Source organism: Lemur catta, chromosome 21 (assembly GCF_020740605.2).
Source record: "Lemur catta isolate mLemCat1 chromosome 21, mLemCat1.pri, whole genome shotgun sequence".
Taxonomy (NCBI): domain Eukaryota; kingdom Metazoa; phylum Chordata; class Mammalia; order Primates; family Lemuridae; genus Lemur; species Lemur catta.
Window position 1 is genome coordinate 19,761,778 of NC_059148.1, and position 26,415 is coordinate 19,788,192.

General features: G+C 40.1%; 1 protein-coding gene across 3 annotated transcripts in view; it reads right to left on the minus strand.

Annotated features, from left to right (window-relative positions):
- The window catches only part of BICDL1 (BICD family like cargo adaptor 1), a 79,706-nt gene that overhangs the window by 25,839 nt on the left and 27,452 nt on the right, over positions 1-26,415 (minus strand). For all 3 annotated transcript variants that reach the window (XM_045534690.1, XM_045534689.1, XM_045534688.1), the window contains exons 3-4: positions 4,516-4,632; positions 1,440-1,586 (exon numbers count right to left, since the gene is read on the minus strand). In XM_045534690.1, coding sequence (XP_045390646.1) covers positions 1,440-1,586; positions 4,516-4,632 — 264 coding nt within the window. The remainder of the gene's footprint in view (positions 1-1,439; positions 1,587-4,515; positions 4,633-26,415) is intronic.

Sequence of the window (26,415 nt, forward strand, 5' to 3'; positions counted from 1 at the left end):
TGATGGTACTAAAAACATGGGAGAAAAGCTGTTAATTTTCCCTCGAAGAGGTTCATCACTCAGATGTCAGCTTAGCTGATGGTGTTAGTGACAAGTGATCTTAGCCTAAGATGCAGTTTCCCTGTCCCACACCCCAGGGCTTTCACACAGCCTACCTACGAGCCCAGTGGGACCTTCTGCAGCCTGGTCTTTGGGCAGGGACCCACTTGGTACTCAAGTATACCTGGCCAACCACTTCCACACAAATGTCACTGCTGCCGTCTAACACACTCCTGTCATGCTCAGAGGATGCCCAGAGGGAAGCAGTGTACTCCTAGTCCCTGTCCCCAGATGCTCCTAGGGCAGACCAGCAAAGCATCTTGGTGGCAGATGCTGTACTCTATTTTGGGGGGGGGGGTCGTTGTGATTATCTTTTTGTTTTGGGAGTTGTTTCTTTTTTTTTTTTTTTTTTTTTGAGACAGAGTCTCGCTCTGTTGCCCAGGCTAGAGTGCCGTGGTGTCAGCCCAGCTCACAGCAACCTCAAACTCCTGGGCTCAAGCCATCCTCCTGCCTCAGCTTCCTGAGTAGCTGGGACTACAGGCATGCGCCACCACGCCCGGCTAATTTTTTCTCTCTATTTTTTTAGCTGTACAAATCATTTTTTTCTATTTTTAGTAGAGACGGGGGGTGGGGGGGTCTTGCTCTTGCTTAGGCTGGTCTCGAACTCCTGACCTAGAGCGATCCTCCCACCTCGGCCTCCCAGAGTGCTAAGATTACAGGCGTGAGCCACCGCGCCCAGCCGGGAGTTGTTTCTTGTCAAGTGTGAGCTTGGGGATTCAGCTGGGGCCTGGTGGCAGTTCCCAAATAAAAGACAAATATGGCCATGAAGCAACATCCTTCAGGAAGGTGAAAAAAAAAAGACTAATGAGGCTCACAAAGGGGGTCAACCTGTGCCTTTTCTGGCAACTGGCAGAAGCAGGATGTTAAGTCTTGCTGTGTTCAATGGGCAGCTTCTCGGCTTCTGCTTTGTGCCAGCCGACTAAATCCATTGGCCCAGGAAAGCAGCAGCAGAGAGCACTGAGAACTGAGTACAGAGTTACAGGTTCCCTGTGAAATCTTCCAGCAGATTTCACAAATGCCAGGAGACCAGAATGACAATCCCAGTGTTCCAGCCATGTTAATAGCCCAGAAAGAACTTTGTGAAACTGCTCCAAGGGCCAGTGGTTCAGAACACACTGGAACAATGACCTGTGGGTGGCAATGCATTTCCTCTAGGCAGAGCCAGAAGGGCCAAGTGAGTGACTGCCTAAAGGAATCACAACAGGGCCCACATGAGACCTCAGTGCCACCACTCCCCACAGACCCCAGCGGTGATGCCAGCCTCCTAGCCGTTTCTTTCTGACTAAGTTGCTCCTTTTGTCTGGCCCTGGTCCTGCAGGACAAGTTCTCTGGCCCAGTACCTGTAGGTCTTTGTCATGGCCCTGCCTCTCCAGGATCAGCACCCGGTCCTGCAGCTCCTCCACGGTCCCTTGGAGCAGGTCATTTTCCTCTAAGGTGGCACTGAGACGATGCTCCAGCTCCCGTTTCCGATCTGACAGCATCTTGATCTGAAAGGGTGGAGAGCCACAGAGGTGGTGCGGAGTTACACCCAGGCTGACGAGTGGGAAGGAGGAACTAGCCCCAAAACACGAAGGCATGTGTCTCTCAGCGTTCTGCCCAGGGACTGGGCGCCCCCATCTCTAAGAGAGAACAGCTGTGAAATCCCAAGCTGAAGAGAAAACCCCTCCCCTCTAGAAACCTGTCTGGGAAGGGGTGGGAGTTGAGCTTTGAGGAGGCTGGAATGTGGGATGCCAGGCAGAGGGAGGGAAGGCTAGGGCCTGGAAATTCCAGAGATAAGACAGAGAAGAGCCCCACCTTGCCTGCCCTCAGCTTTACCTCAACCCTACAATTTGCAGGGGAAATGGAATCTAACCGGCCGTACTACTTTTCCTTCTCCAGTCGTGACAGGAGGAAATGCCCAAGAAAGCCTTTGGAGCCGAGGTGTTTCCAGAGTCTGGGGCTCCCCTCTGCCCTTCCCCCACTGCCAGCCCCTCTGGCACTAGAAGTCACAGCTCAGAGCAGGTGCCGTGAGTTCATGGAAGGGCTAGCAGGGCACAGAAAGCAAAGTGGTGCCTGCATCAGCCTGTGTCCCTGGAAGGGGCAGGACAAGGACACAACTGAACACCGACTTGACTCCAACTTTTACGTGAGCAAGCAATTCAAGAATAGAGGCAAATTCTCTCCTTTTATCAAACAGGCTGACATATTTGTACACTGAGTACCTAGTCAGTCTCAAGATACAGGAATCTTCTTTTAGGAAGGTCTAATTGCTTCAGTGTCAGTGAGAAAACAGAGGAAAAGAGGAAAGAGATGTCAAGTCTTCTCTGGCTGCAAGGTTTTGCAGGGTGAGGAGCTGAGCCAGTCTCCCCAAGGCCAGGGACGCTCTGCCCAAGGAACACCGCCCAGCTCAGGGGCTCCAGAGAGCCTTCTCAAGCCTTCCCAATTGGCACTGGCTTTAGGGGAACTTCTGGAGCCTGGCAGGTCCTCCTATTCATCAGTTCCCTGCTGGACTGATTTCTCAACCAGCTTCTCGCTTGTGAATATTTTCTTGACATGGTTAAGATGTTCTCCAGGCTCTCTATTCTACCTTGGATACAATTCCTTTAGGCTCTTGCTTGCGTAAGTTTTGGGGATCAACCTCAGCACTTTTCCAGGGGAGACTGTGAAATGAATGTTTAACTTGCTTCAGGTCCTCTGAGAGCCATCTTCCCTTTGCTTTCTGGCTGTCCTCCCTCTGCACACTAGAATTCTGCTCACAGGGCACAGATCTTCTCTGGCCACCAATCAATCAGATAGGATGCCGTCCTGGGCAAATGAAGTGCATAGCTTTTGTCCAGACAGATCAGGTATCTGGCCAGACAAAGAAATACTGCCTCTCAGGTGTGCCCCTGGGTAAGGAAGCGATAGAAGCAAAGCCCATTTTGTGAATGGGCCCACTATTTCCTGCACTGAAGCAAAGTTACCCATGTGAAGGGAATTCTTACTCTAGTTGATTTTCATTTAAATACCCTCTGACCTGTAAATTTTCCTTTTCATGAATCATCTGTTTCCCAAGTTTCAGTCAGTGAAGTAATGCGGTAATATGATTCTGATATAAAACTGATCCTCAAAAAAACTTAGAGGGATCAGTCAAGCTATAAGAAGTAACTTATTTGAAATGATTCATTTCACGCTTGGCTTTTAAAAGTAGCAGTGTTTACAGATGAAGCAAGGAGTCCAGCATAAGGCCGTCCCACCCCACCCTACACACTCTGAAACTTGTGACCAAATCAGGCAGTAAACATCCCTGGAAATGACCCTGTCCATGAGGGTCTAGAAAAAGTGAATAGGTGGGGAAAGAGGAAGACAGGCACCTCGGTTGAGTCAGAGCCTGGGAGAGGTAGTTGAATGGCAAGTCATGCACACAAATGGTCACAGACAGGCATGCCAAACCCCACCGGAACAAACTCTACTTACTTCAAGAACCTGCTGCTCAATACCAGTAGGAATTCCAGGGGATAGAAGGAAGGAAGGAAATGGGAGGCACGAGAAAAAGAGAAGATAGACTTTAGGAAAAACATCCTCAGGTCATTTCCAAAGCAGGCGAGCAGCCTGTCTGGGGGTCTCTGGCCCGACCACGATGGCTCGTTCCTTAACCACAGTGGAAGGGGCACATTCAGTCTGGCCTTAGATCGTCCCTCAAACTTTGATTTAGCCGAAGGGCTGCTGTTCATATACTTGGCTAAGGGGTCCTCAAGAGCAGATAGGTGGAAGCCTCCCAAAGGGGAGGCCCTGTTTGGGCTGGTGATAAGACCCTTGTCCTCTCCGTACCTCCTGTGACTGGATTCTCACAGGATTGTTCCACCAGTGCTACTTTGTTTTTCCCTGCGGCCCACTCAGGGCCGTAGACCCTGGCTGCCATGTTCTGGCCTCTCCTATGCTTTCAATAATATTATGTTCCAGGTGCCACACAAGGTGCTTTTCATGTATTAACCCATCCAATCCTTACAAAAATCTATGAAGCATAAACTTCTGTTGCTCCCATTTTACAGATGAGAATAATAGCAGACCCTATTAAGATGGACTGAACTGGTCCTAAATGGAATGGAGAAAGGGGAAGATGCTCTTCTCCACCTTCTATTTGGGATTGGGAAGGACTTTTGGGGAGAGATTAACATATTCAGAAAAATGTAGGTCATCCATGATTTCAACACACTCAGCAGTAACTCTGAGCAACTTTATTTTTTCAGCCAACAGGCTACCCAGAGGAACATGGATCAAGTGTTTCCCATTTAGTTTCCCACAGAAATGTCTTTCTTTAGAGATTTTAGTCTCTTTTGCACAGAGCAGGTTTCTGTTTCCCAGTTCAGAGGGCTCCTTATCCAAAGACCCAGTGCAGCGCCTCCAATGAGAAAAGCGCTACTCCACCTTCCCGCACCGCGGCCTGGGGAGGCTCACCTCAGCCTGAAGGCTCTCCAGCCTGATGATGTGCTGGTTGGTTGACGAGTTTTTCTCACGGAAGTCTTCTCTGAGGGCGTGGACCTGCATGGAGAGCTGTCGCTCAACTTCTGATGCCTGAAACAGAGGATACCCTCAGAGCCGATTCAGAGATTGTACAAAGGAAGCTGGTTAAGAGTTTGCCTTTCACTTATGCATCTTCTTGCACTTTCCATTCTATAAAGACCGGTACAGGAGATGCTGCCTTCCCACCCATGATCCGTTCATTCTCTAGCACCAAAAAAAGACAAACACCCATCTCTACCACCCACCATTAATGATGCTGTCTAGGTCCAAGACCACATTACTGACCAGAGGAAACAGGCCCAGCAGATAGTAAGCTCTCATATGTGACTTAGCATTATTATTTGGCTACAGTAGCAGTTCAGCAAATTTTACAAGAAAGAATAAAACTGATATACCTACTGCCTTGGAAATTCCTTTATTTCTCCCATCAGTTTCCTCACCTGGGCTCAGGCAAATCATCTGTCTGCACTTCTCACTTCCACTCAACACGGGCACCATATGAAAGTCCCTGTCATGTTTGTTAAGAGTTTTGCTATTCAATCCTCAAGGACATTTTTGCAACTTTTAATTCTTTAGAGAGTGCTGGCTGAGGTACTTATTTCCCACCGCAATCCACTGACTCTCTAATGCTAAAACACAGCAAACATCAAAATACCATCTGGTGTTGCAGGAGAGTCACGGGAAAGCCAGCTCACTTTGTAACACATGAACTCTAGCCGTCCTCCTGAGGGCCCACCCAGACCCCACCGAGGAGAGCTCTGGCCATTGCCCTGCAGAGAGAGGAGCCACAAGACAAATTAAGCAACTGCCTCAATGCTTTTTTGAGGCCAAATGGGGTCAGTAAGTTTTATGGGTTCTAGAGAGAGATCACTGTGTGCTGGACTGGTCAGGAAAGGCTCTCAGAGGCGGTGGGATGGTGATAATGTTGAAATGGTAGGCTAGCTGCTCAATGAGGCTCTCACAGTAATGGTTACATGTTCAATAGTTCTTTTTATCTTCAAGTACTATATAATCAATTGTCCATCTTTTTGTTGTTTGTTTCCACAGATTTAACAAATGTTGTCTCACTGGACTACAGAGCCACTTAAGATTCTTAACCTATAATTCTGTTTTTTAAACAATTACAAAACACAAAACAAAATAAAATCAAGCCACAATCTAGTTGATTTTCATTTAAATACCCTCTGACCTTTAAATTTTCCTTCCCATCAATCATCTTTATTTCCCAAGTTTCAGTCATGAGGCAATGTGATTCTGATACACAACTGAACCTTTTAAAAAAAACTTAGAACTTCGGCGCTATAAGAAGTGACGAATTTGAAATGAACAATTTCACAGCTTGGCTTTTAAAAGTAGCAGGGTTAATGGCTGAAGCAGGCAGTCAGCATAAGGCTACCCTACCCCAGCAAACACACCCTGAAACTTGTGACCAAACCAGGCAGTAAATATTCCTAAGAATGTTTCCTCCCTATTCTTTTTCCTCTATATTCTAAATTTAATTTCAGACACCAGCAGCTTGTTTTAGACTTCTCCATTACTTAGAAACATGTTTGTCACTCGCTCTTGCCTAAAAATCATGTTAGTAATATTTACTGAGTGCTTACAATGTGCCAAGAACTGTGTGCTAAATGCTTTTAATACAATATCTCTTTGTTACGCCCAATTTACTAATGAAGGAATAGGCTGAGGAAAGTGAAAGAACCTGCTCAAGAGCTCAGTAAGTGACAGCATCAGGATGGTACACTTAGGGCTATTTTACCCTCAAATTATGACTATAATACTACCTTCTTGTGTTTTGAAATAGTTTTTCATATTCCTGTTGCTTACTACTGAAACCAAACTGTACATGAGTCCAATTTAGCAAGCCTTTTTTCTTTCCTTTCTTCTTTTTTAATACTAAGCAATTTCATTTGAGACTTTTGAAATTTCTTCTAATAGAATATAGGACCCATCTGGAAATCATATGTTGTAGTTTCACTGCCTATATTGCATTCAGTTGACTACTGGGCTTTGAACATATTTAGATTTGCAAAGCACTGGGTAATTCAGGTAGCTGATATTCCTAGCATCACCACTTTGACATGAATCACAAGACAACAGAGCCACAGAAATGCACTGAGGGCTACATATCTAGCCCAGCTGGTATTAGAAATGCTCCTGTAGACTATCTCCTCTCAAGGCGATCTTCCTAGAAACAGAAAGTTGTCTCTTCCTACCAGGAAGTTTGACTCCAGAGCCCGAGCTCTTAACCACCAACCTGTAATGTTTCCTTCAAATATTTGACTCCTCGGATATGCCCAGGGATATACTTTTTTCAAAGGCTTTTAACCTGCATTTCTCATTTGAATTTCCAAAAGCCCTAAGAAACAGGAATCACTGGCCTCTTCTTGCAGACAAGGAGATAGAGGCTGAGAGGAGGTGGTACCCCACTGATCTTTGGCCACCACACCACCTTCCAGTCAGGGGGCCAATCATTTGCCTGGGATGGTGATGGAGGGGAAGATCAGAGTTATAAACCTAACATTTGCAAGGAGATAATGCACCTGTCAAAGTAAATTATTTTCTTCTTTTTCAGAGATGGAATCTGGCTCAGATCTTTAGATTTCACTAACAGAATAAATATTAGCTAATTCTGCATGGAAATTAAATAATAACCTTTTAAGTTTATATACAGCTCTAATGTTCTAAATGCTTTCTGGAAGCTAAATGCTAAATCAGGAAACAAAAAGCCAGCCTCAGTTCCATAATAAATTTCAGAGGTTCCTTGAAGCTCCCCAAGTAGGAGAGTTAGCCAGGGTACCAGTAGTCTCTCCGAAGGGACCCACATTCTGCTCCTGAGAGGAAAGATGGTATTGCAGAAAGAAAAAAAGTTAAGAGTCAAATGATTAGGGTTAGAGTTCCTGTCCTGCCATATGCATATATGTATACAAGTTACATGAGTCTTTTAACCTAGTCTCGCTTTCCCAAATGATAAATATATTCCTCTACAAAACTATCAACACAAAAAAGAATACTCCATTTCCCTATTTCTAATTGCAGGATTGAGTTGAACCACTGAAGTTTAGGGAAGCAAGAAAGGAAAGAACTATTATACTGTCAAAATTTAGGGCAACTGTGGGAAGTAGTAAAAATCGAAGGATCAGCTGTTGCTCCAAGGATTAGCTGTTTGACACCGTGTATATGTTACAGCAGGGGTCCCCAACCTATGGTGAGTTGTGTAATTATTTCATTATATATTACAATGTAATAATAATAGAAATAAAGTACACAGTTAACGTAATGTTCTTGAATCATCCCAAATCATCCCCCCTGTCCCCAGTCTGCGGAAAAATTGTCTTCCATGGTGCCAAAAAGGTTGGGGACCACTGTGTTACAGGGCACTGTCATACACATGGTCCACTTTGGATTCTGCCCTGAAAACAGCCTGTTAAAGTGGCCTGGCCAGCATCATTTAGGTAGTGGGTCAAGCCACAAAATACGGCGAAATACAGAAATATTTGGCAGCCAACTCTTTTCGTTTTGCTTTCAGGTGGTTCTTCACAGTTATTCCATAGTCAGCAGAGCCCTTTCTTGGAGAAACAAAGTTTCCTGCTTCTGTGTTTGGGGCAGAGTCATGGCCCTGTGACCTTTTCTGGTGGTGGTGGTGGTTGGGGGATGAAATTAGGACAATTCATTCTTATAGTAGAAAATGACAGGCCTGGGTCTTATACTTTACTTCTCAATATGATGAGTGTTGGCTATTGTGCCTGACTAAGCAGCTAACAACTGTTGTGGCAACAAACAACACCTGTAGTCACAGGTGAATCTAAAACAGATGGCAAGATTTTCAGGTATTTGTTGTTTTCTTTTTAAACTAATTTTTCTCTGTAGTAAAAGAAATTTTGAAAATTAAAGAGAACTGAATAATTAAAATGAAAGTTAAAAATCTCCATTACCCCAAGTTGTTAGTGCCAGTCTCCAGAAGTAATCACTACTAGAGATCTTTCTTGTTAGCCCTTCTAGAAATTTTTTATTCACACCTATATATCTAAACCATTATCCAAAAACCTGCCTTTTTCTAGTGTGGCAGTCAATGTGTTAAAGCTGAGACTACTGAGAGTAAGTCATGTTCCTAAGGTCAGACGGTGTTGGTGAGTGCTGGACTTGGGGTTCCCACCCAGATCTGCTACCTCTGCAGTCGTACTCTTGGTCAACACCATAGTGCCTCCTCTCCCTTTTCTCTATCTCAAAATGCTTATTAAAATTAAAGTGACATTAGGGCAACAATCTTGAGTTTATTCTAATTTAGGACAAAGGGTGATTTTAAAACTTTGGTACTTTACTGTGGTTGAAAACTGTGCTTTAGGACAATACTTTAAAAAGAACTAAAATTATTTTAAAATTTAAACGTAACAAAACCTCATCATGGAATATAATAGCATTTAATTTTTCCCCCAATCTTTCTAGAAGTATGTGCTTCTACACAATTAGTTATGATCACACTGTTCATACAGACTTTCTTTTTTGACTTAGCAACATATCAAAAGTATTTCTGTATTACTACTCTTCTTAATCATCACTTTATATGACTGTGTAATATTCCACCAGGTATTTCCTTTACCACTCCCTTATTGTTAGGCATCTGGGATTTCCCCATATTTTGCAATGATAATGCACTGATGAAAACACATCACTGGGGTGGTGGTGGTAGAACTAACCTGAGCAGAAGTGCACTGGACAACTTTGCTGTGTCAGAAAGGTAGATAAATAAATACACTGTAGAAAAGAAAATCCACATCAATGTGAACCCAAAATGGGTTTCTGATTAGCCTTTGCTTAACTTGAAAATCCAATTAACCAATGTGTGTATTTCCTGATTTTCAAGGTTTTACTGTTTAAAAACTTTCACATTTGATAATGGGTGCCATGAGCCTACGAGTAGCATATTACAGGATAAGGCTCCTCTTTACTTTCTTATTTATACTAATAAAAATGATAGGCATCTACTGGATGATCAACAAATGCAAAAAATGTTAAAATAATTTTCTGTTCTATGCTTGAGTGTGCTAATTCTCCCCAAAAGCCTTTCAAAAATAAAGCTCAGAAGTGAAGTTTGTCATGTATTTATATTTTCCTTAATGTTTGAAGACAATGAGATTTTCACCAATACCTTTCCAAAGAAAAGGCTTCATTTCAGATAGTATGGTGGGCTAGATTATTTGGACTTTCTGAAAAGTGTTGGATAAACAGAATAGACTTCTTACAAGCATCAAAAAGCTGACAAGATAGTGATAGAGCCACGGTAATGTTTCACATATGCTAATAACTCTGAGAGACAAAGAGATAGAAAATAGAAATGTTAGTATATTCTCCATAAGTTTAAATTGCAGTTCCAGAAAGGACAGAGTGAACGGGACAGAGGCAATATTTGACAAGATATCTTGTCAATATTTGACAAGATAATGATGGCTGGCAATTTCCTAACCAATAAAAGACACTGATTCACAAATTCAAGAAGCCCAATGAACCTAAACCAGAATAAATAAAAAGAAATCCATACCTTGATATATCATAAAGAAACTACAGAACACCAAAGACAAAGGGATGATCTTGAAAAGCAGATAGAAGCAAAAAAGACAGATTATTTTTCCAAAGAAAAGATTTGGTTCACCTAATACCCACCAATAGGGCCCATATTAGCAGATCTCTTTAAAATAAAGATACATAATAATGAAAATATGAAAAGAGATTTTCTTGCTGAAATCTTCCAATGGTTCCCTGTTATCAGCAGGCACAAAAGGCCTTCCAAAGCCTGTCCCGACAACCTTCCATCTCCTATAACTCTGTCCCCTTTAACCCTGTTCTCTTTCCCTAGATATGCTTCTTCCCAGTTTTTTCACAAGATTAACTATTCATTCCTTGTCTTTCTAGACTGAGCTGTAGTATCACCCTGTCTAGGAAGCTCTCTATGCTCCTAGACTTCCCAGAGTGCTTCTCCTTTGGGTTCTCATAGCAGCCTGGGCACAAATTCTAGCAGACCACATACTACATTTTACTACACTTATCTGCTTATGAATCCTCTTCCTTTACCTCATTTTAAGTTTTTTATGGAGACTGTGTCTGATTCGTTGTTGTATTCCCAGTAGCTAGTACAGTGCCTGGCCTATAGTATATACTCAAGAAATGTCGGAACTGAACTGGATAAAGGAACTTTCAAGGCTTATCGATACTGTCCCTTGAGAAATTAAAAGAATTATGTCTAAATGTACAGTAGGTAACTACAGAATGAAAACAAAACAAGCAAAAAATCTCTAAGGAGCTAGAGTAGACATACAGACCCCAAATTTAAAATCAATGTCAAAAAAGTTTCATGAGCCTTTTCTGTATGGCCAGATTTATCCTAGGTACTAGGGATACAATAGTGAGGATGACAGATCTGGTCCCCATTTTAGACTCCAAGAATGTTGGAGCTGTATCTTACTTAAAAAAACAAAAAAATAGTTATTTGAACTCCTTCGTTATACAGATGAGGAAACTGAGGTCCAGAAGGGATGCCCTTAGTCACACATGAGTAAAGGATAAACAAGGGAGATGCCAATTTAGGGAGAAAGGTAGGGACAGATGGGAAAGTAAATCACAGGCAACAAGGACCTTTAACACCAATGCAGAGAAAAGATAAAGAAAGAGAAGAAAACAAAACAAAACTTAGGCTTAGCAGAGCCCTGACGTTTGCGAATATGTATTTAGAGGAAAGTATTTCCTTTTCCTGGTCTCTTATCCTAGGTTTCAACTAGTTTGAAATTTATTTTACTAATTATTTTAATCTCTCCTCTGCTAAACTTTGAGTGCTAACATTCGGGATATCATTTAGCACATCACTGGTACTGAATACATCTCTGGAGAATGAATGGTTTCGGTTTTTTTATTAGAAAGTCAAATTTCCTTTCAAGTTCTATGTTCATTTCATAATATAGAGCGTTCTCTCTAGACCTCACAAAGCACTACTTTACTACCAAAGAAAACAGAAATAAACACTGAACAATTCATTCAAGTGAAAAATTTGAGATTTTAACAAAATGAAACTTCACATTGCTCAAGCTTTTCATTTTATTTTAGAGTTTAATGAGTATCTGTTTTTCAAACAACCCAAAGTTTGAAGTCTGTGAAGGCAGACGTTTGCCCATCTAACCCATGTTGAGTTATTGGGTTCTTACACGTTTATGCTGTTACATGATGTTAATTGTGGCGCTGGACATTTACTCTACTACTTTACTAACACTACCTTAGTTCAGATACATGATGCAGGCAGATGAAACTCATGCTGTACCCAAGAGTTATGTCAAAGGATATTCACTGAAGCATTCATTTTAATAGCAAAAATTGGAGGCAACCTAAATGTTTACTGTTAGCAGACTGGATTAAAAACACTACATAATTGTGTATCAGTGCAACAGAATGCTATACACGTCTACCCCCATTAACATGGAAGGATTTCAACAATGTTCGTAAAGTAAAAAAAAAAGCATACTTGATCCCATTTACATGAATTTATGTGTACATATTTATTTATGTGTACACATACAGAGAAGAATGACTGGGGCCAGGCGTGGTGGCTTATGCCTGCAATCCCAGTGCTCTGAGAGGCCAAGGAAGGAGTACTGCTTGAGCCCAGGAGTTTGAAGTCACAGTGAACTAAAATTGTGCCACTGAACTCCAGCCTGGGTGACAGAGCGAAATTCTCTCTTTAAAAAAAAAAAAAAAAGGATGCTTCGAAGGCTGTTCATCAAAATGTTGTCAGTATTACCTCTGCTAGCCATTTTTACTTTGGAAAAATTACTCTTTTGTAATATTTGAATATTCTGTACAGAAATAGGTATTATGCCGGGCATGTGGCTCATGCCTGTAATCCCAGCCATTTGGGTGGCTGAGGCAGGAGGATTGCCTGAGCCCAGGAATTCAAGGCTGCAGTGAGCTATGATTGCACCTGTAAACAGCCACTGCACTCCAGCCTGGGCAACACAGCCAGACCCCTGTCTCTGAAAAAAAAAAGTAAATTCATAAATATCTAGGGAGAAAGGTGAAAGGAAAAAAAATGTGTTAAGTGAGGCCAAGAGTTTGAGACCAGCCAATGTAAAATATGAGACCCCCTAGCTGTACAAAAAAAAAAATTGTGTTGTTAACATGAAACAAAGATCAGGAATTTCAGTAATAACAAGGCTGGGAACAGTGATACAATAATCACAACAAACTTCAGAAAGCGTAAGTTTAGAAAGATTGAAAAGGGAAAAGTCATTTGCTTTTTTTTTTTTTTTTTTTTTTTAAAAAACCAAACCTTCAATTCTGAAAACATACAAAGTTTCACGTCCCTGTGAGAGAAATAAAGAGTAAGACATAATCGTCATCCTTAAGTAGCTGAAAAACATGAGATTAACACTCATGAAGCAGCCAATATAATGTACAGAATAAATATTTGTATAAACTGGCAGGTGGTATGAGAAGTACACAAATAACTCAAGCCAAAATATGGTAACTGTCTTAAGAAAAGGAATAATAAAGTACATGGCTCTGTGGCCTTGAGAAAATTAACCGCTATACCTCAGTTTCCTCATCTGCAAGATGGTGATTAAAAGATCTACCTTTCAAGTTACGCTAGCATTAAAATGTAACAATGTATATGAAATGTTTATTTAGCCCAGATTAAATATGTAATATATTATCACTATTATAAATACTTATGATAAAGTGAAAACTCCAAATAGAATCCTGGCTTTCACTCAAAGGAAAACATGCAATTTGACAGCTGAAACCTCAAAGAGGATCTAGTTCAAACCCCTCATTGTGCAGGTGATGAAACTGAGGCATGGGTAACAACATTAGGCCTATCAAGTGAGTGGCGGTAAGGGTCCACCCAAGACACAGAGCTAGCTACCTCTCGACTCTCATTTCAATTTGTTTCTATTTCATTACCTCTTTTTGGGTCGAAAATTAATAGCCACATAGTGGATGATTTTCAGGGATACCAAAAACTCATCCCCTGGAATGAGGAAAGTCTGACGTCAGATAACAATGTTTATTACTCATGTGAGGGAATGCCTGATAAAGTCAACGCTTTATTGGCAGTCCTGATTATAGGAAGCATGTGTAAAAACCGCTCTTTGACATTTATAAGGAGCACGCCCACTAGATAGAAACCATGTCTAATTTTGTTTTATTTCAGCTAACTTTAAAATTGGAGCACAATAGCATTTTTGTTATTATCATCCTTTTAATCACTATCACAAACGTACCCCCTCAGCATCAAAGACTGGCAACTCCAGCAGCACAAGCTTTAATTAAAAAAGAAAAAAGGACAAATGCTAATCCTGGTTTTGTTTCTGAAAAAAGACTATTATTCAATGTCAGATTCCTAACTGCTAGTTAATAAAAAAATATTTCAGAAGTCAGAAAGAATAGATTTTTAAATTTTATTTTTAAATGTTCTATGAAGACTCATAACAAAACAGGCCCCAGATATTCCCAATACACTCTACCCACAATGACAGCTTTTGATTCAGTCTTAGTCTTTTTTTTGTTTAACCAAAATGACACAATTGTCTGTGTTAACTTGATGGCCTGGCACTTTGCACTAATTCTGACATGGATGGAACACTTACTATGCTTTGACTCGGGGATACAGAAATGAGTAAGACATAGTTCCAACGGGAAAACTCGAGGTTTAAAAAGAACAATCTTTCTTCTCTACCAGTTACTCTGCTGTGTGACCTCAGGCAAATGCTTAACTCTCTGTGTCTTAGTTTCCTCACTTACAAAATGAACATAAAGTAGTACCTAGCTCATAAGCTTATATAGATGAAATAAATTAATATATGTAAAGTGCTTGGAACAGTGCCTGGTACATGGCAGACACTGTATGTGTTACCTGTTGTCACTATTATTATATTCATCATTATTATTAATATAAGTCAGATCTAATAATCTCAAAGATTAACCCTGATATTTAAGTCACTGGCACAGAAGAGTTGAAAAGATTTAATGTACATGAGGGCAGACTTTACAGAGCCTGAAGAAAGAGCCTACAAAGAATTGCCATAGGGATTGACAAAAGACAGAGAAGGACAGCCCCAACAGAGGCAGAGTTAGTTGCAGGGAATTTAAACTTTTGTCCATGAATGGTCGTTAGCAATAACAGAGAAACCTTGAAAATTTTTGCAGGTAAAGGGGGAAGTGGATATGAAAATGTAGCCAAGCTAGAAGAATTACTATTCAGCTAAACTGAGGCACTGCATAGTCTCCAAGAACATGTCTGCCTTGAAATAGGCTTCTCTCAGTTCCCTCAGGGTTGAAAATACTATAAGGACCTTGGACTTCCTGGAATGTGAAATGTTTTATGCTTTCAAAAGGAGATTGCATGGAGATGCTTGGAAAAGAAGTTGAGAATCTTTTCATAAAAGGAAGGTTGGGGGAAGGTAGACATTTTGAGTGACGTTCTACTTAGCAAACTTTAATTTAGAACGGTGAAGGGTATGGGCTGGGGTATACACTGAGGAGTCCTTCACTGGAAAACAAGTGATGATGCCACAGGGACACATTCAGGAGTCCCTCAGAAAATAAACTGTCATGTGCAATCCTAATAAAGAAAGAAAACTCTAGTATTTTTAATGCTTTTTTCCCCTTTGGGTCATATGGCTCACCAGGGGACTTAATCTAGACCTGAAAAGAAGGTTAGAACATTAAAATGTTCTTGTCTGGAGCTGGGGAAGGGTTAGGGGAAAATTGCTTTCCAAACTGGTGGTCACTTTATTTTTCTAACCACCATAAAAACAAGACTATTAATCAAATTATGCCTTTTTCTCCAAAGTGCCATCTTCCCTGAACATGCCCCCATGACTTTGTTCATGGTGTACTCCCTTTTGCAATGTCTTTCCCTGAAATTTTCCCCTGATCAATTCTTAACCTTAACCGTCCAGTTCAGGGGTGACCTCTATATTGCCCTTATAATTTCCCATGGTAAAACTACTACATTATTTGCGGTCTTGTAATCCTGTTAAAGCAATTATCATATATTCTCTTTTGTTTAGTTGTCTGCATGTGTTTTCTTGGACTGGGAAGGACTTATGGGCAAGAATTATATCTCGTATTTATCTTGGTTTCTCTAATGAAGTATGTAGCTTATAGTAGATACTAAAATGTTTACTGTATGAGATAAAATCTGAACACCTTAGGTGAGTACTTTTTGTGAAAGTCAAGCTATGACTGCAGAAAATAGAAGTGGGATTAAACTAAACCCTAGAAGTGCCCCTTTAGCAAGGTTCCACCAGGATCACCAGGGAATTAATGAGATAATTCCCTTTGATTTAAATAGCCCATCCCCAGGAAAGGGCAGTATCTCCTCCTATAGGTCAACACCATGGCTCAAGTAGATTTACTTAGGCTTTGATGTAAATTACCCATGACTGATCCATGGATTTGCTGCTTGGGGTTTCTACCTGTACCTTCACTCTGCTTTTGCACGTGGAATCTTTTAATACTCATAACCTACAACTTCTTTCCCTGTGTCCTCTATAAACCTCACTAAAGTCCTTTGTTTTATAAGGTCATTCTCATTTGATAAGAGATGGATTTGAAATCCTTTTTGGGAGCTTGTCACTAAATAGGCACGCCCTATCCCCCCAAAAAAGTATACATCAGAGTAGGCTGTAAATTCAGACTTCTTCCAGGAAGAGAAGCTCATGTTCTGTTAGCTTGGGTTGAATGCAACAAACTAAACCTGATGAAAACGAAGATAACAAATGCTAATTAAGCAAGCACTTTGTATATCCAAACACTGCTCTAAGTAACATACATATCCTATTTCATTTTATTTTAATGATGCTATGGGATGAGTATTGTTATAAAGAAAGCTGGAAGAGATTAAGCCACACAGTTGAAGTCACTTAGCTAGTAAATGACGGAACTAGGATTCAAAAGTAAGTACGATCCCAAAGCCAATGATAATGCTACTACATGACCATGCCCAAAGGAAAAGACCACCCTCATGTCTGCTTCTGGTTAGGTTTAGCGGCACTTCTTCCTGAACGCTTTGAGATTTCTTTTGTAACTGATCCCTAGCCTGATCTCTCTGCCTTCAGGTTCCGATACTCAACTGCCTACTAAACACATCCACTTGGACAGCTAACGTGCTTCACGCACTCAACCTGTCCAAACCTGAACTCCTGATTCTAGGGCCTCCAACCAAGCATGCTCCTCCTCCGGTCTTCCCTTCTCTCAGGCGATAGCAACTTCTTTCTTAAGAGTTTTAGGCCCCAAACAGAATCATTCTTGATTCCTTCTTCCCCCCTCACACCCTACCTCCAATCCATCTACACATCCTGTGGTGATTCTACCTCTGAAATTCACTTCAGATGACTGTTCTGAGCATGAAACAAGCTGATATTTATAAATCTGTTACAACAGTGCCAGGCAGAGAGTAAGTGCTATATGAGTTTTTGTTGAGTAAAATAAACATCCAGCATTGTCACTGCTCCCTACCTCCTCTCTCCCACCCTAGTCCCAGCCTGTGGCACTGCCCACCTCAACTACTGGCTGTGGAGCCACCTACCTCGTCTCTGCTCCCACCCTGGCCCTCCTGCAGCCTGTTCTCCATGCCGCAGAGCAATCCTTCAAAACCCAAGTCAGACCAGGTCAAACTGCTCAAAACCCTCTAGAAGCCTTCTAGCTTAGAACAAAATATAATAAAGTCCTTATCATGGCTCATAAGAGTCTTCAAGATTCCTCCCCCAACTCCAACCTTATCTCTGATCTCCTCTTTTCTTTTCCACTCATACCGGCCTCTCTGCTGTCCTCAAGTCCCGTCCAGCACATTCTTGTATATATTCAAAGGCCTGTTCCCTCACTTTCCTCAAATGTCATCTTATCAGAGAGGCTTCCTTTGTTCACCCTAACCATACCTGTGTCGATCTCTATTTCCTTCCTCTGTAGCACTTATCATAGCTGCCATACAGTAATAGCTCTTTGATGATCGAGTTATGGCCCCTCTTTCTGCCCTTGATGTAAGTTCTAAAAGGTCAGGGCCTTTGTTTTGTTTGAGTACATAACCCCAGTAATCAGAACCAGGCCAGGCACATAGTAGACAAATTTGAATACAAAGAAAACATAAATATATTAACTCATTTTCAACTTAACGTTGTCTATAACAGGGAACAAACAAATTCTGTAAAATCCTCATATTAAATAATGAGTTCATTTTTCATCAGGAAAATTTAAATATGAAGAATTTTATCTTTAACTCTTCCCTTTGAGTAAAACTGACAGAAGATGAATCATGCCAATTTTTGGCCTTTGCCCCTAATTACTTATCAATAGTAACAAAAACTCTAATTATATATAAAATCTTTTTTCCTCTCAGATTTATCTTGTTATGTCCATTTTAAACAAACTATTCAAACAGAATTCAAGTGTAATGCTATTTCCTTACAGAAGAAGAATCTACGGCAAGATTTTTTTTCTTAAAAATATTTCCTACTAAATGTTCAAACATGGAAATATGGAAAAGCAGAGTTTAGATTTTGGATACAGCTGCTAAGTAGTCTGGTAATCTCCCAGTGGGACATTCTATTAGTAAAATTGGGCATTTGTTGATGAAAATACTTCTCACATCTTGCCTTACTACGATTATGCATCATCTTATGGTTGCCATGGAAACAGTAGTAATGCTAACAAGGATTAGCCCCACAGGGTTTTACCACTGGGGGCAGAATTATTTTGCATGAAGTCACTGGGGAGGTAACACAGATAGTAAGTGGGGATAAAAACTTGGTGAGACTCCCTGAATGTGGGAGAGTGTGGAGGAGCCTGAACTCCACCCTCAAATAAGAATCTATCCATTCCTTATCCTTCTAATACCTACAGTTTATAATCTAAATTCTAGAGCCCCTTTAAATCCTACATCCTCCCTGAAGCCTTTTCTACTGAACTCCACTCAGTTGTTGCTTTTGTCTTTCAGTTCATATTTTTAAAAACAGCCTTCATATAATTTAAGCATCTAATGATAGTGTCTCATAGTGTCTTGCATGGTTCTCTAGATGCAAGTTGAATTAACAGTTATACTGAATACCTACCATGAGCCAGGCACCAGTGCCAACTGCTGTCGTATGGTCTTCTATTTAATCCTCATTAATAATTTACCTAATAGGTATTAGTAACCCACTGTTTAAATGAGGAAACTGAACTCTGAAGAGGTTAAGTGACTTTCCCAATACAATATGTTTACTTCCCGAAATAAGCCTTATCACTAACATAAACTGTAAGCTCCTCAAAGGAAAGGTTGGCTCAACTTTTTTTTGTAATCTCTTCAGTACTCAGAAAGGTCTTGGCTCACAATAGTCAGTCAATTGAAAATAAAAGATTTAAAGAAAATCAACAATGAGGCAGGGAGCAGTGTCTCACACCTGTAATCCCAGCACTTTGGGAGGCCAAGGTGGGAGGATTGCTTGAGGCTAGGAGTTTAAGACCAGCCTGGGCAACATGGTGAGAACTCATCTCTACAAAAAATAGAAAAATTATCTGGGTGTCATGGCACTCAGGAGTATTCGCAGCACTCAGGAGACTGAGGCAGGAGGATCACTTGAGCCCAGGAGTTCCAGGCTGCAGTGAGCTATGATTGTGACATTGTATTTTAGCCTGGGCGACAGAGTGAGATCCTGCCTGCCACCGCCGCCCCCCCCCCCAACATATACAAAAAGTCAACAACGGAAAAAAAAATTTTGATGAGAGCTTGTGGGAAGGGAGAGACTGTTTTTGGTGTTTGTGTTTACTGATAACAAAATACATCCTTTACTTCAAAAAAATATCACTAAGAGCAAGTTCAAAATGCTCATTCACTATATTTTCTCAAGCAGGAGAGAAAAGGTATAGTTACAGGTAGCCCTCTGGGTAAACTGAAGGTTACAGAAGCAGTTGAGCATGTGTCTTGATGGAAAACAGGTTAAGAACCACCGGCTTATAGAAAAAGATTTGGGACAGGGATCACCTATCTTTGGGCTCCATTCCCAACTGTTGCTGGCTCACTGGGTGAACATGAGCAATGTATGTAAACAATCTGGCTCGTCTTCTCAGGCCTTTAAAAACATGGGACCACTACTAGGTCACCCTGAAGAGGCAATCAGACACTACTTAGTGTTCTGAGCTGGCATCTATTTTCCTGTTTCTTCAAGGATGGTGAGGGAGCAAGAAGAGTTTGCTACTTCTAGAAACTGCCTAGTAGATTAGCTTTATGAAGATGAAACCAGTAAGCTGACTCAGTTGTCTGAGAAAAATGGAAAGTCAAAGGACAAGTTTATTAAAACAAATTCAAATTTTTAAAAAATAATGTATTATGTAGACCAGGCTACAAAAATGTTTTTATGATTTTAAACAAAGTTGTTTCCAAGTGAACATCAACTTCTCAGGAAGAATTAAGAGATTAAAAGCAGCATATCTCATTTTCTCAGCTACTAAATACATAATAAAAACCCATTTCCTACTTTTCCAAGGTGTTGGAAAATCAATTAGTTAAATGTCTGTGAGGGCTTTCAGGTATAAAGTGCTATCTCACTGAGCACAATTCTATTTAAACTCATCTCTGCTGCCTTTCTGTCATCAGCTTCCACGTCTATCTGGGAGGCCATGACGGGGAATATTAATGAATTGCAGTCTTATAAGCCCGAAAACTCTCGGGAGCAGGGAAGCTTAAAAAGATAGAAATGAAAATGTGGAGCCTCTAGACCGATGCTCATTTAAATGCTAGAATAATTATTTCAAGCCAAAAAGAAATGGTTCCAAATAACCCATTACTTCAGAATCCCAGGTGAGAAAGGACTCTATAAATCAAAATGATCATTCATTAATAAATCTAACATACTGGAGGAAGAGCACAAAAACAACAAAGGCAACAATTCCAAATAATGTAGTACCAATACCATTCAACATACAATTACTGAACCTCTACCATAGGCAAGGCAATATGTTATGCAGCGAGTAAGATGCAGCCCTGCACTCAAGGCAGGACATGAAACAAGGGAATGAATACATTAAGGATCACACCTGCTACAGTAAAAGCAACATACAAGCACATACATTAAAACATTCAATTAATAGAACTTAAGTTCTGTAAAGTGAATCCTCAAATAAAGCATACAGAATCAATTATTATACATTTGATCATGGTGAACTTGAATATATGATATTTCCGTGCCATGAGGTTCACCAACAGTTCTAAGCTTCCTAGCCAGCTGGCCATAATTACTACATAAACCCAAAACAAAGGGGTTTAGGCATGCAAGAAATATATTTTCAGATGAAATTTAGAAAAAAAACAAGTGTAACACTCCCAGTGCAAGGAAATTGCTCACTGATTCTATAGCTTGTTTGCACAGACTGAGCAAAGTGTTGCTGGTTTATACTGCGGCAGAAAGAATTACATTAGAATAAAGGCTATCCTGATAATGGAGTAAACTCACAGAAGTCCTCAAATCACCTTCCATGGTCACACCTTCTGATCTAATGATTTTACTGCTAGAAATATATCTCCAGAAAATAATTGGAGAGGCTGTCAAAGATATATGTACCTCGCAATTCCCTCAGTGTATATCCTACAGAAATGTGTGCTTATGTGTGCCACACTGTATGTTTAAGACTGTTTATAAAAGCATTGATAGCTTAAACCTATAAACCAGCACCAGTAAAACAGATTTGTTAATATTCATACAAAATATAATACACCAAAGCAAATGAATTAACTAAGCTACATGCATCAACATGAATGAACTGTAAAAATGCCAAGCTAAAGAAGTCACAAAATAATTCACACCATATGATTCCATTTATATAAAATCCCAGAATAGGTAAAACAAGATGGTATTATTTATGGATACACACTTAGCAGGTAAAACTCACTATAAAGCAAAGGAAAGGAATAATTACCACAAAAGTAGTGGTTCCTCTGGGGAGAAGAGGAGGTTGTATTTGTGGAGGGAAAATAGAGTTGTGCCAGGAACATTTTATTTCTTGACCTGTGTGGTGGTTACATGGGTATATGCTTTTATTGTGACATTTCATTAATATATACGTTTATGTTTTATGCTCCTTCTGCATATTGCAGTTTTTTAAGGAGGTTTTTTATAAAAAGATCTTAGCACAAGGGCATTTCTCAGAATTTCGTTTACAGTAAGTAGTTTACTAGGGATTTAAGAGCAGGGTTTTGGAGTTAGTCACCTTTGATATGAATCCCAGTGCATCTATTTGCTGTGTGTGGTGACCTCAGGTAATACGTTTAGCCTCTCTGAGCTTCATTTTTTTTTTTTCATTTCAAAGAAATGTGATAAGGCTACATACCACATAGGGTTGATACAGGGCTCAAATGAGAGAAAGTGTCTTGCACAGTGTTTGGTACACAGTAACCATGCAAAACTTTTTTTATTCTTACTCCAGAGCAACAACTACAGAAACAACCCAACTCAAAGTATCTTCTTTGTACAAAACATAATGATGCTAAGAGCTACGGGGGGTGGGGGCACACATAGCTCCAATCTAGCTAGAGAGACAAAATGCAATTTTTGGAAAAATTTTAAAGGTTAAATAAAACGGAGACCGGAAGTGGCAGATAGCCATACTGCTGCTGGCCTACAGGAGGAAGACAGCTATGCTGTGAACTTCCTGTGGACAGGGGCAGCCTCTAGAAGCCACGGGCCTCAGTCCTACAGCAGCAAAGAATGGGATTTGGCCAATAACCTGAATGAGCTTAGAAGGAGACCCTGAGCTCCAGGTGAAAAGAAAACCTGGCCCAGCCAACACCTTGAATGTACATGTTGTGAGACCGTGAGCAGAGGAACCAATCAAGCCATGCCAACTCCTGACCTTGGGCAATGGTGAGATAATAAAAAGTTGGCTGACCCCTGCATCCCTTGAAGGAAATTGGTGAGTGAAGCCAAATCCCACTAAAGCAATTTCTTAGATGATCTTATGTCCCAAACAGGGTCACAAAGTCAGCGTCCTGCACTCTCCAGGGGATCAACTCCCCAGGTGTCCAGATGCCTCTGTTCAGGCTCAGTGTCCCACTCCAGGGAAAGACACTCATTGCCACGCAGCTGCTCTCAAACCCCTTTGTGTTTAATTTTAGTATCATAACTTTAGTTAAAAATAGAGTCTAGTCATGCCTTCCTGAGTTACACTCAAGTAACCTTGATTGTATTTTCCATGTTCCTAAATCTGTACTCATTAAAAGACAATCCTTAGTTTGTCATTTCTACAGATGGCAGATCTCATCCATTACGTTTGAAATCTTCCTAATTTCATTCTTAGAGATAAAGTATAATTTCTACTAGTCTACAACTAATACTGGTTCATTTTACAAAATCAGAAAAACAAGTTATATGGACCAAAACCATGTAGTAAAGTTACAAGTGAAAATTTAGTTGGTGATAGGCTAGTCTCATCAAAATGCTCAATGACCACAAAAGATGAGAAATTAGTATTTGGTGGTGTTGAAAAAAGAATGTTTCAAAAGTCAATGCCTGAAAATTCCATAGATTTCTTGTCAAATGGGGAAAAACAAAACTGAACAATGGAGGATCTCACATCACCACCACAGTCCAGGGGTCAATCCCAGCATTGTCGATGGAGGGACAACCAGCTATGTGTCATCTGATGTAATGCATCAGAAGTGCACATCTTCTAGCCAAAAATGTTTGACCTAAATCCCTCAAGTTTTTATATATAACCTCTAGTTAATAGGAAATACAAGGAAATAGAAGAATGAGCTAAGTATCACTATGAGGAGGCAACCTGACAAATTCAAAAGCTGAAACTCTCCACAGGAAAACTGGCCCAGTTTCTTCAACATGTCATTGACATAAAAAAGGAAAAGGATTATACTGGAATAAATAATATTTAAAGTACTGGACATAATGGATGGTCCTGGTTTAGATCCTGATGTTTAAATCAACTGTAAAGGACACCTTCTGAGGTCAATCAGGGAAATTTGAATATGACTTGGGTATTACAATAATGAAAAATTACTGTAGTAGAAAGGTGGCCATCACTGATCTAAAAAGCAGGTTACAAATAGTACATGCAACATACATGATTTTGGTTTAAAAAAATTATAGATGTATTTACACATGCCTAGAAGAAGGTTCCTAAAGATTTGCACTAAGCTGTTTTCAGTAGTGATCTCTGGAAGGTAGAAATGTGATGTTTTTACTTTTTAATTGTTTGACTTGTCTCTATTTTTTTTTTTATTTTTTATTTTTGGAGACAGAGTCTTGCTCTGTTGCCCCAGTTAGAATGCCATGGCATCATCATAGCTCACAGCAACCTCGAATTCCTGGACTCAAGCAATCCTACTGCCTCAGCCTCCCAAGTAGCTGGGACTACAAACATGTGCCACCATGCCTGGCTAATTTTTTCTATTTTTAGTTACCCAGCTAATTTATTTCTATTTTTAGTAGAGGTGGGGTTTTGCTCTTGCTCAGACTGGTCTCGAACTCCTGACCTCAAGTGATCCTCCCGCCTCAGCCTCCCAGAGTGCTAGGATTACACGCGTGAGTCACCATGCCTGGCCTCTACTTTCTAAGTTTTTAGAAATTTATAAAAGTAGTGCACATGTACTGCTTTAGTACTCACAAAAGGTTATTTTAAAAATAAGTTAAATAAGACAAAATCTCCCAAGGCAGTGCCAAGTAAATGATAATGAGTTCTGAAAATGAAGCAATCACGGTGTGCTAGAAGGGTGAGGAAAGCCTTCACGGGGATGAAGTATCAGCTGGTCCTGGAAAATGGGACAGGTAGAAACTGTTAATTCTTTAACCCATCAGTCAGACTAAAAGTGACAGAGCTATATAGATGACAGCTTGGCTAGGCCATAAGATACTTAGGACAAAAAATTTTTTAAATCTCCCCTTAAATCCTAGCCAGCTGCTCCTTGTTTCTGTCATTGTTCAGACCCCGAAACTACCCAATTCATCACTACCAGGAAGAGGAGCACCAACTTATTCTGGCCTAATTTTCCTAACAAGTTTCTTTATTCCTGCCTTGTAAGATTGGAATGTTTTGCCTCTGAGAATGGAATGTTCTAACACAGGTACGTGTGGGGTCCTGTATACACAGAATGTTGTGATGGGAAGATATGGTGGGAGGAATTTTGAGACTGTCAAGACAGCAGACATGAAATGGCCTTTTCAAACTACATAGGAATCTACCATTTTCATGAATGTGCAGACTCTAGTCTTCTCTCTCCTGTTATTTTTATCTGATTGAGCCATTTACACATTCAATAGACATTTGATAAGCACCTATCATGTGCCTGGCACACAAGCTAAACATACAAAAAGAGAACTGTAAATGCTGAACTCTAGTTAATGATATACATCTTCAAGTATTTAGGAGTGAAGTATACGGATGTCTTCAACTTTGAAATGCATCAAAAAATAAGATGAAGTGATGGATGATTACAGATGGATAGATGTGTGATAAAAATAATAAAATATTAACTATAAAATACAGGTGATGGTTTTACAGTGTTCATGAATGATTCTTTCAACTTTTTGGCATGTGTGAAAATTTTTAAAATAAAGTGTTGGGGAAAAATATGTATAGCTTGGTGGACTGTAGCTGGTAGTCAGTCCTCAATAAATGTTTGCTGAATTTGTGAAATCCAAAGTCAAAACTGCAAAAGGTTAGACACATTAGGTTTTAAATTCGTATCTGGAAGCATGTTCTATAAGAAAAATTTGAATTTTGGTCAAGTGCAAGGTTTGATCCTCTGAGACCAAAACTCACACCTAGAGACAAACTGGTGTTTGTCATATCCAGACTGTGCTCTTCACTGAGTTGCCACAGGAAGTAGCAAAGACAAAAAAGAACTCAGGGGTAGAAATGCAACTATAAGTATTATAAGAAAGAAAAGAAAGTGAACAACATAGTGTATGCTTCTTTTCCCCCCCAGTATTTGGAGGTCCAAGATCAGAGAAAGTATACATTTCTATAAAAGAAACATTAGCACAGATGTGGACAACTACTTTAGTGATATGGGCATGAGTCCTGGACTTGGGGCCTGAAGCCCAGAGTTCTAGACATACCAATTTTATCACATACCAGTTATGTCATGTGATCTGGGGCAAGCCATTTAGTCTGAGGGTCCTCTTTTGTAAAATGGGGACAATATCTGCTTTTCTAACTCACAGAGTTCTGATCATAAACATGTAAGTTTTGTAAATCTTCAAGTAAAATACAAATGTGAGGTATCCTCATCATCCTGTTAGCTCCACGTGACACAAGCCTTTCTCACTTTCCAAAATACACCCATCTCTTCAGGAAAATAGAGCAGATTGTCATTATTAAGCCCTTTCTTGGGTTTATCTATTCCCTTAATGAGGATCTGAACTTTTCTCTAAATCATGGAGCTACCAACTACATTAATGATAATCTACATCTCTTCTACTCATTTCAAGCTCAATCCACTTAACATATAGCCCTTATTTTCAGGAGTATGTTCTGTTCCCACAGTTGTTTAAGAAATATAGTCACTAATACAGTATTATTCACCTGAAACTTGCTAAGAGAGTAGCTCCTAAGTGTCCTCACCACTCATACACAAAAATGGTAATTAGGTGTTAATTTGATTGTGGTGTTCATTTTGCACTATAGACATCTATCAAGAATATGCACAATTTTTATTTGTCAATTATACATCAATAAAGCTGGAAGAAGAAAAAAGAAATACTAGTACAAAAGGTGGCTAGCAGGTATTGACAACAAAAAACAAAATTCTGGGTTCAAAAAAATTTGGGAAACATTGGGTTAAACAGGTTTCTTTACTAT